The following is a 10,880-nucleotide window of genomic DNA, read 5'->3' as shown; positions in this document are numbered from 1 at the left end:
GAAATGTCACACATTGTGACCATGTGACATGCATTTCGTCTCGTCATCTCGTCAGACGAAAACTGGCATTAGTCTAGTTAGGTTTTAGTCTCTCAAAACTCATTTTTAGCTCGTTATCGTCTCGTCATTGTCATGAAAAAGTTGTTCGTTGACAAAATATTTTTGTTATAATCATCGTTGACGAAAACAACACTGGTGCCAATTGGAAGAATGAGTGACATCATTGTGAACTGGTCTGGACACGTTTAGAGAAACCTGGAGAACCTTTGTCCAATCACGATTCACTTCAGTTTCTATGACGACACATGAATGCCACTAAGGAAGAAGAGATGAGAGGATGTGCTGGATGTTTCTGCCTAGCGTCTGCAAGCTCGTCGTCGTCAGATCTTTAACAACCGTACGCTTCAGCCATGGAGCTAAAGAACAAACTTCCTGTTCCCCCACAATCCCGTTCTTGTCTGAAGCTCCACATCTGGCACAGCTGCTTTTAATCTGGGCAGGTCACAGAATCATTAGAATTTACCATCATATACGTTGCGCTTTGGGAAAGTTTGGGGGATTTTTGTTTTTTTCAAGACGGCGCCAACATGAGCTAACAGCTAGGCACTTTCCCTCCACTGGACAAATGAAAAGCTATTTTGAAATTGCAAATCATCAAGTACAAATATGCAAAATCGGAGTTCAAAATAACAATTCCAAGTTAAAGTTGTCGATGAAGTCCAAAAGCTGCTAATTTAGATGCAGCAGGGGTCGAGTCACGTGACTAGTCGCCCACCTCAGCTCCTCTGCACTCTGTTTGACTTCCATCTAATTGCGTCCACATGTCAGGATGAGTCACGTCTGCGATTACAACTCGGAAAATAAGAGTTGTGATTAGGATTCAGGGAGAACCACCCATGCGTTACCGTTATGTGGTGGAAATATAGAATGCCTCTTTTATTTGGCCATTTAACTCATCCACTGCCATTGAGGGCTAACAGTGATCTAGCCGGTCCAAATGGATTGGTTGATTGATACCATACTGAAGGGAATAGTATCTTTTCTCGTATTTACCGTTCGACTGTTAGTATTACTCTAACACACTTAATATAATCAATCAGGGAATAGTATCTTTTCTCGTATTTTCTGTTTGACTGTTTGTATTACTCTAACGTAACAAGCAGAATATATTTGACATAGGGCATAAGAGATACATGACGCCTTCTGATCACGGAAGCCCAACGCGTGCGTCATGCAGCTCACTGAGCAAGATTGACGCTGACTACCAGGTGATAGGCAAGACATCTGCAAGCCCACATTTGCACCACCAACTCCCGCAATCAGTTCTTCAGGACAGTCCAGAACAAATGGCGGGACGTCCTGTCCTATAAGGAACACCGGCCTGATATCCAACTGATAACACGACTGATAAGACTCCAAGTGCCCCTTTGACGCTGAGGCGGGCAAAATCTCCCGCTGCGGTTGCCTTAGTAACGGTGACTTAGCGACTGTGACGCACAAACTAGACAGCCCAAACTGCAATAGAAGATAATCCTAAATAACGCCCAAACACACCCTTTTCCTGCACACTCCCCGCCCTGCGAGAGCCTTCAAAAAGATAATGTTTCATTAAACGTTGTCATTTTTTTCTCTGGAACCTTTTGTTGACTTGTAATATGGTGACCCTGAATCCTCGCCGGGGTCCCTCTAAATTGTCAGCTGGTGTTCCGAAGCCTTTTTCCAGCTTTCAACATGGAGTCAGTACAAGGGGTTAAGACTAAGGTGAATGCGCGGAGTTTGGCCTTTTGGCCAGTTGTCGGGATTTTCCCGCTGGCCCAGGTTGTTGGCACTGCTGGCGTTATTCCGGCAATCTGGCTGAGAGGTCAGATGCATTAACATACTAAAAACCCTTTATACAAAATTTTACATTTAAAGAGGAGAAAAACTGTAAACATTTGATTTTACTTCTTTTTAATAATGTAATTTAATCGAATGAAACAGGATTTTCTTTTCATTTTTAATTAAAAAGTGGGGGGAAACAGTGAATGTGTTTTACTTTTTCTATTGACACAATATAAAAAAGAAAAAGGAATAATTCTGTTATTTAAATTTGAATAGTTATTTTTCACTTTTTTGATGAAGAAAAGGGGAAAACCAACTTATTTTTACATTTAATTGAAAAAAAAAATTCAAATAAAATGCAAAAAGGAGAAAAAAAATTCTTTTCAACCTGTTTTTTTTCCATTTTAATGAAGAAATATATACCAGATTAATACATGATTTACTGGGAAATAAAACCAAAATGGTTATTACTTGGCCGAACTCAGCTTGCCGATGCGGCAACCCAAAGAACAGAGAGGTTGGTGCTGTCCTCGCGCGAGATCTGGTTGATGCGTCCGCGGACACAGTCCAGCGTGATGTAAACGGCAGTGCCGTTTTGGACCCGGAAAGAGGCCCTCAGGCCCACGCTAGCCCACTCGCCGCCCTCCGGCACGTGTCCCGAAACCTGCTGAGCCACGGGACTCGGCCCGCCGGCCCGTTGGAGAGTCACCTTAATGATGTTACATGAGTGGATGAGCCTCAGGTTCAGGTCAACATTGGCGGTCCCCTCCTCCAGAAACTCAAAGTTCCTTCCCGCCAGACGGAGCCGTCGCGAGTCCGGAGAGAGCTGCCGGAAGACTAGCGACTTGTTGCGGACGGCCCCCAGCGGTAGCCCCGCTTTCTCCACGGTGGCGGTCAACGTAGACGAGACGGCCGATGGGATCCAGACCACGCTAAGAGCGCTGATGCCCGTGTTGTCTCCAAAGTAGCGTACGTTGCACTGCGGCGGCGACGTGATCTCGAAGCCGAGTACGTCGCCGGCGTCTACGGCCACGGACCCCGCCAGCGTGATGGACGTGTCCCTGTAGTCCACTCCCGTCTTGAAGGACCGCGAAACCTCCCGACCCGTGCCGTTACGGCTAGCGTAGGCCACGAGGAAGAAGCCTTCGCGGACGCAAGCGCGCCCCATGGCGTAGAGCGCTTGCTGGAGGACAAACTTGATGGCTCCGCTCTCCTTGAAGCGCACGCCGCGGTTGTCGTGCGTCAAATTAATCACGTAAGGGTCGGAAACCGACGTCACGTGGAACGCTGGGCGGTAGCTGGATTGATACTGCGTCGGCGGGGACATCTCGGCGGTCATGGACACGGCGCCCGTGTCGTGCGACAACCAGAGCAAGCTGAAGCTAGGCGCCGCGACGTCGTAGACGTGAAGGTCCTTGCTCTGGTTGCAGTACTGGTTGGGACTCCGGAGTAGAAGACTCACGGCGTCGCCGGGCTCCACCTCCACGGCGCCGCTGACACTCACGCCTTGGAAGTACTTCCCGTCAGGCTGCTCCACACGAACTCCGCTGAGCTCCCGACTTTCCTCCTCCTGGCTAGCGTTGAACCTCAATCCCACCTGGATGAAATTCCTGCAGGTGTGCTTGACGGCAAAATTGTAGTCCGACCACAGCATACCGTGCTGGAGGAACGTGACTTGACCGTCCTGGCCGGACAGAAAGTCGCTACTGTCCTTGCCGCGAAGGTTCAGCCGCAGTCCGGCGAAGACATCGTCTCCGGACTTGCGGGAAGAGGGGACGGAGACGCTGGCGCTCCAGGAGGAAGAGAGACGCTCCCCTGAGGGCGAACCGCAGATGGAGTCGACGATGGTCGTGCAGGGGACGAGGACGGGCTGGCCTTCGCAGTCGGAGCAGGCCTGACATTCCTGAAGCTCCCGGTTGTAGAAGTAGTTGTGGCCGCATAAGCCCGTCTGTGCTTCCCTCTGGGACACTCCAAGACACCGAAAGCCCCCTGAGGACGCAGGTGAAAAAGACATTGAGCTCTTCGGTCAACAACTCGCAGTAATAGTTGGTCGCTCCCAAACCTGGAGTGTTCAGACATTTGACGCGCTCCCCGCAGATGTTTCCCAGTTCCAGACATTCATCTCTGTCCTTTGAAACAGAAGTAAAGAGTGGACATTACGAAGAGGAGTGTCAGAAAACTGTCTAATATTTCAATGTAAACTTGTGCATTTATTGAAGATTTAACCACAGCCATCTCCCCAGTGCCTTTGCATGACATGCAGCCCCATATCATCAATGACTGAGGGAATTTTGTTTTCTTCAGGCAGTCATCTTTTTAAATCTCACTGGAACAGCACCAAACAAAAGTTCCAGCACCTTTTCCAATGCAGATTCTTGACTCATGACAAGGTGATGATGCTGGAACTTTGGTTTAACCACAAGATTTAACCACAGTGCCTTTGTATGACATGCAGTCCCATATCATCAAGGACTGAGGGAATTATGTTTTCTTCAGCTCTTCTTCTGCATCTTGTAAATCTCACTGGAACAGCACCAAACAAAAGTTCCAGCATCATCACCTTGTCATAAGTCAAGAATCTGCATTGGACAAGGTGACGATGTTGGAACTTATGTTTGGTGCTGTTCCAGTGAGATTTACAAAGATGGCTGCCTGAAGAAAACACCAAAATTCCCTCAGGCCTTGATGATATGGGGCTGCATGTCAGGCAAAGGCACTGGGGGAGATGGCTGTGGTTAAATCTTCAATAAAAGCACAAGTTTACATTGAAATTTTAGACAGCTTTCTGTCTGAGTGAATGGTCGTCCGAGACTGGTGATTCCATACTTTATGCAAGGGGTTGTATTGTTGTACGCAATGGCACTGACTGGGTTTAAAAGAAAAATGAAACTTTTTTTTTTTTTTTTTTTTTTAATGCACCATTGGTACAATGTCGCATGATCCCACACAGATCGATATGGGAATTGTATCGGGGCCCGAAAGATGTTAGTTGTCACCTGTGTGCGTACCTGGCACATAGTGTCCATGGTGGGCGAGCACGACGAGATCAGGAAGAATCCCGGTGGACACACCGTGCATTTTTGGCACTGCGGCGGATCGCTCCGGAAATCGCAGTAGTGGCCCGGTCGGCAGGCGGAGGGGCAGCCCGCCATCGGTTCGAGGAAACGAGCCTCGCCGACCACGTCCATCACCTTGGCTTCGGCATTGTGTAAAGTCTGGAGGCCCGCCAGGTGGCTTTGAAAGTAGCTCTGCAGCTCCCCCTGCTTGAGAACCTCCGCCAGTTGGCTGTACCGGGCCGTGACCGTGTCCATCTGATCATACATGCGATGTTGCTGCGTCAAGATGTCGCGCTGCTGGGACAGTAGCGCCTCCTGCTGTTCGGCTAGCTTCTGCTGCAACTCGCTGATCAGAAACTGCTGTGCCCGCAGGGCCTCCACCAGCTTTTCCTGACCTTTGGCTAGTTGAAGGTGCAGGATTAGGGCGTCTTCAGACGGGACCTCATTTTCTCCTGGAAGAGGGATTTTCAAATTCACCAGACAATCCAGTAATCAAATGGGGGTCTTAAAAGCTAAATTAAGACTCTTTTTACGCACTGTCACATATCTAATCCATTGAAGCTAATGAACATACGTTCATGAATTAAAGAGCGCCACTAGAGGGAGCTCCAAGTTGCTTATAACTAAACCAACATTTTTTTTTTTTTGCTGGTAAGTTATGCATGTAGATTTGAATTTTGTCATATAGTTACTCTTCCTTAATAATTCTACTTTAAAAGTAAACACAAACCTGGTTTGACGTCACAGGTGAGCTGGACCCCTAAAGGCGCACCGCCCGGTTCCGACGGCGGCTGCCCGAACTCTGGGAAGTCTCCCAGGAACTGCGCGGCTCTGTCGGCCAGATGGACCGGAGGCAGCCGTTCGGCCCCGGCGGGCGGCGTGTCCCCCGCGTCTCTGGCGCGACCTTTGGGTCTGAGCCGCGGCGGGAGCCGGCACTCCAACCCTCTGCAGTCCCGCGTTTGGTTGTCGGTCTCGGGCGTTGTCGCGCAGTCCGAGCCGACGCACGTCGGGGCTGCCGGTGCGTGACGCCGAATTCTGGACGTCCTTCCCGAAGGACAGTGTTCGCCCGTGCACGGCCGCGGGTCCCCGGAACCCGAGCAGCGGTCGCCCTGGCACCGGTCGGAGCGCGCGGATGCCAGGACCAGCAGCAAAATCACTGACCGCGTCAACATTTTACGTCTGTGATTGCCAAGGCAGCAGCAAAGGACTACTTGGGTCTAACTGGAGCTACTCAACTCACTTCAGCGCCAGGCTGGCAGGAATCTTTAGATGAATAAAATTACCGTGTAAAGTCACCCCTCACATAGCACAATAGGCTACGTGAAGAACAGAGAGTGAAATAAGCTACTATTAAAATGTGTCCTGTGGTACCACTATACAAATACACCTAGCACGCTAGCAAGTGTTGACAAATGAAAACGACATCAGATTTTGGATGAGAAATGCTCCCACTTACAAAACACTTTGATTTGAAACAGACTGCTCCATGTATCCAACTCAAGATACAAGGTACCGCAACTATAGATAAGATCATTTAACCTTGAGTTGACTCAGTTAATCAAGGCGAACGACTGATACGATGAGATACGGACACATCGGGATGACAAAATTATGTCTGATTGTTTTCGTGTAGTGAGTTCCCTAATCAAAAGCAGATTTCTCCTTTGCGGGGCAAATGAAGAAAAACTTTGGCGCCTTTGTGTCCCTGCAACAAAAACAACAATAGCGGGCAAATGCTGCAAAATAGACTTTGATCTCTTTGCATGTTATATATTTACCTTATGGTCCAGCCTCTTTTTTAATGTTCACGTCCGCCAGTTTGTGGATGTGGACCCCGGCGTCCCTGTGAGCTCCTGAGCTGCAGACCGGAGCTCTGATGATGGCGTTCCTCATTCCTTGGGCTTAATTAGCATCAGGTTTCATTGCTGGCGTTAACCCTTCGCCTGGCCTGAGCAGCCAACTACCCGTCAACACCAAACAAAGTACAAAGACTGGAGCTTCAGAAGATAAATAGCAGTTGTTTGAACAGCTAAGGGTCAACTACCTTGAGAACCTAACTAGGCATTCTCTTGCCAAGACCACTGACTTGTCTTTTTTTTTTTTTTGCTGTGTGACTTCATTTGACTGACTGTTGATTTTGTTGTGACCTTTGCGCTCTTTTTTGTTCTTGTATAGCATCTGAATGTTGAAACAGCTGTTGGTCCTCAAACCGTCTTCTTGTGTACAGATATGTGTCCAACTATGGGCAGGAATGTTTTGGAGGGTTTTTGTGGAGCTAAGAAATTCCATATTTTTTTTTAAGTGAGTACATATGGCACAACTTTACTCCACTTGAAGTTGAATCCAGTTCCTTTTACCCAGATGTATTCAAGGACTATTTTTGTCAACTTCATCCAGGTGCTACTTGCCCTCCAGCGTAATTTCCCTACACTGCAGGAATGAGTGAACCCAAACTGCGCTTGTGCTTTACTCCAAAGTATTGTTCCCTTGTGCTTGGTAGCCACCCAGAGAGTTTAGTTCTCCAGTAAAGACAGACTGCCTTCCACTTTGAAAAACGGCTTATTATCCGGCACGCTCCCCACCGCTTTTGCCATTTTATTTCTTTGAAAAGAGAAAACTAAGAAAGGTACGGTATTTCCAGGTCCTCTAAGGGCAGCCGAAATTCTCCCTCCGCTTCAAACTGTTCCAATTGATAAACCCGCTGAGCTGTAAAGAGCTTTATTATTTGGACCACCCTAACAGTCACAGACGAGTAGCTCCTCTTAGCCGACTGCATCCGGTATTTATAAAGGTGTTATATGGACAAAGTAGCACAGCTAGCTAAGCTAGCGGAGGAAAGTTTGGCGGGTGAATCGGTTTCATTCATCGTGAGAGGTCTTTCTGCTTCTTTCAACTTAAAAGTCAATTCAGAGTACAAGGACCTAAATCAAGTATGACTCTCAAATCCTAAGGATTTCTTGGAGAGTTTTTTAAAGCCAAAAAATGGCTATTCAAAGGGGTGGGCAAACCGGTCCTCGAGGGCCGCAGTGGGTCCTGGTCTTTTTTCCAACTTATTCAGCACAGCGAGTTTAAACAATTAGGTTTCAACCGAAACAAGAAGCATCTGACTGCAATCAAATGATTGCACTTGTAAGTTAAAGTAACCAGATTGGTGAAAGGCTGTCCTCACAATGGGTTTGAACAAAAACCCGCATCTGGACCTTTGTGGAATAGTTTGCCCACCCATTCACTAGAGTATGAAGGTTACCCTCTACTGGCTAACTCATACCCTACAGGCAACACAGGTATCATTAAGGCTACGTTCATACAGGAGGTCTAAATGCACGAGTCCGATTTCTTCCTGTTTTTCTGACTCGAGTGAGGCTTTAACTTGACAGTCTGAACGGGACAAGTCGCATAGAGGTGGACCATTTCAAATCCGATCTAACGCACTTTCTAATGTGGTTTAAATCTCATCTGGGCCACATTTTTCCAGAATGTGGCGGGCGGTCTGAAATGTCAAGTCTCCCGAATTGGAATACATGCAGCAATTACGTCAGCAAAGAGCGAGAGAGACAGGGCGCTACGGTAGGGGTGTAGCTGTGTGTTAGCGCCTAGCTTGCCTTGAACACTGCCTTTTGGGGAAGCTTGACAACAGTCATAAAAAAATAAAATGGGTTGAGGATAAGCCTGAGAATGCTTGGTTTTCTCTCTGCTCCATATGAGCAATATTTCAAGATTGCTTACACGGCCGAGAGTCGGGGCAAACTGTCCGTTTGTGTGTGTGTCATCTACGGATAGTGTGTGCATGCTATCTATCCATATAAACTTTGAATATAAGGCTAAACGGCGATTATTTATGTGTCCTACTTGTGTCCTCTTTCGGGAAATCAAAATATGATCACCTTTGAATGACGGTGAGCCAGCATGCGTGGTCATTTGTTTTAATGGACCAGCGCATGCGGGTCAGTTTCCTCAGCGCATCTCAGACTGCGAATAAGTGCGCATGCGTGATACTTGAACGGGCTCAATGGACAAAGGCAATATGAATGGGCACACCCAAAAAAAACATATGACAAAAAAACAGACTTGTGCATTAAGACCTGCGGTATAAACCAGCCTTAGTCCAACAATAATATTTTATATTTTTATATACTCTACTGGCCAAAAGTATTGGCTCCCCCGCAATTCTGTCGGATATTGCTCAATTTCTCCCAGAAAATGATTGCAATTAAAAATGCTTTGGTAGTAATATCTTCATTTATTTTGCTGGCAATGAAAAAACACAAAAGAGAATTGGAGAAAAAAAAAGGCATTATAATCTTACACAAAACTCCAAAAATGGACCAGACGAAAGTACTGGCACCCTCAGACTAATACTCGGTAGCACAACCTTTAGACAAAATAACTGTCAATAACAACCATCAATGAGTTTCTTCCAATGCTCTGCTCGGATTTTCAACCATTCTTCTTTGGCCAACTGCACCAGGTCTCTGAAATTTGAAGGGTGCCATTTTCAGATCTCTCCACGGTTGTTCTATGGGATTCAGGTCTGGCCACTTTAGAAGTCTCCAGTGTTTTCTCTCAAACCATTTTCTAGTGCTTTTTGAAGTGTGTTTTGGGTCTTGTCCTGCTGCAAGGCCTCTGAGGGAGACACAGCTTTCTCACATTATGCTGCAAAATTTGTTGGTAGTCTTCATAATGCCATGCATATGGTCAAACAGTCCAGTGCCAGAGGCAGCAAAGCAACCCCAAAACATCAGGGAACCACCGCCATGTTTGACTGTGGGGACCGTGTTCTTTTCTTTGAAGGCCTCATTTTCCCCCCCTATAAGTTCTATGCTGATTGCTTTTCACAAAAAGCTCTACTTTTGTCTCATCTGACCAGAGAACATTCTTCCAAAACGTTTTTGGCTTTTTCAGGTAAGTTTTGGCAAATTCCAGCCTGGCTTTTATATGTCTCTGGGTCAGAAGTGGGGTCTTCCCGGGTAGAGTCCTTTTTCATTCAGACACCGATGGACAGTACGGGTTGACACTGTTGTAGCCTCGGACTGCAAGACAGCTTGAACTTGTTTGGATGTTAGTCGAGGTTCTTCATCCACCATACGCGCAATCTTCCGTTGAAATCGCTCGTCAATCCGTCCCCATCTAGGGATGTTAGCCACAGTGCCGTGGGCTTTACACTAATTGATGACACTGCCCACGGTAGACACAGGAACATTCAGGGCTTTGGAGATGGACTTGTAGCCTTGAAATTGCCCTTGCTTCCTCACAATTCTGCTTCTCAAGTCCTCAGACAGTTGTTTGGTCTTCTTTCTTTTCTCCATGCTCAATGTGGTACACACAAGGACATAGGATGAGTCAACTTGAATCCATTTTAACTGGCTGCAAGTGTGATTTAGTTATTGCCACCACCTGTTATGTGCCACAGGCGCTGTTAATGACACAAATTAGAGAAGCATCACAAGATTTTTCAAAGGGTGCCAATACATTTGTCCGGCCCATTTTTGGAGTTTTGTGTAAAATGATTTTTTTCCCATTCTCTTTTCTGTTTTTTCATTGCAAGCAAAATAAATGAAGATATTACTACCAAAGCATTTGTTAATTGCAATCATTTTCTGGGAGAAATTAAGCATTATCTAACAAAATTGCAGGGTTGCCAATACTTTCGGTCAGCACTGTATGCCTGTATTTTTGTGGTAATTCAAGAATAAATAAAGGGATGATCAATAGTCTAATGAAAGAGGTGATTCCATTTTGGGGTCATGAGGTCAAAGGTCAGAAAAAGAATTTCACTATAACTAGTAGCCTTCAAATTTGCAGGCTATGTGACATGATGAGAGAATAAATGCATCAAAGGCCACAGAGGTCAGAAATATGGCCATGCTTTTAATTTGGCTGCTTAGGAAGGGAGGTCTGCTCTGACTATTTCCGTAAAAGTGGCTGTCGGTCAGCCACTGGTTCTGCTGCGACTTCATATTAAAGCCAGTCAAGAAATGCCCAGCTTTTGAAAAAACAAAAAAA

General features: G+C 46.5%; 1 protein-coding gene across 1 annotated transcript; it reads right to left on the bottom strand.

The window, feature by feature from the left end:
* Positions 1 to 2,132: 2,132 nt before the first annotated feature.
* Positions 2,133 to 6,990, bottom strand: nell3 (NELL (neural EGFL like) family member 3). Its single transcript, XM_057824674.1, has 5 exons — positions 6,656 to 6,990; positions 5,608 to 6,582; positions 4,830 to 5,329; positions 3,884 to 3,950; positions 2,133 to 3,810 (listed from the first exon to the last, which is right to left on the bottom strand). The coding sequence occupies exons 2-5, from the start codon at positions 6,047 to 6,049 to the stop codon at positions 2,303 to 2,305; spliced, it is 2,517 nt and encodes an 838-aa protein (XP_057680657.1). The 5' UTR covers positions 6,050 to 6,582; positions 6,656 to 6,990; the 3' UTR covers positions 2,133 to 2,302.
* Between the last annotated feature and the right edge of the window lie 3,890 nt (positions 6,991 to 10,880).

The sequence above is a fragment of the Corythoichthys intestinalis genome, chromosome 20 (genome assembly GCF_030265065.1).
Source record: "Corythoichthys intestinalis isolate RoL2023-P3 chromosome 20, ASM3026506v1, whole genome shotgun sequence".
Classification (NCBI taxonomy): Eukaryota; Metazoa; Chordata; class Actinopteri; order Syngnathiformes; family Syngnathidae; genus Corythoichthys; species Corythoichthys intestinalis.
Note: the sequence above shows the minus strand (reverse complement) of the source record. Positions and strands in the feature narration are given on the sequence as shown.

What these genes read in the sequence shown, in the direction of transcription:
- nell3 (XM_057824674.1), bottom strand. Translation starts at nt 6,049, where the DNA reads ATGTTGACGCGGTCAGTGATTTTGCTGCTGGTCCTGGCATCCGCGCGC. An exon ending in CCATGGACACTATGTGCCAG is followed by an intron (nt 3,951 to 4,829) that starts GTACGCACACAG and finishes TCTGTTTCAAAG; the next exon opens with GACAGAGATGAATGTCTGGA. An exon ending in CAAATGTCTGAACACTCCAG is followed by an intron (nt 3,811 to 3,883) that starts GTTTGGGAGCGA and finishes CTGCGTCCTCAG; the next exon opens with GGGGCTTTCGGTGTCTTGGA.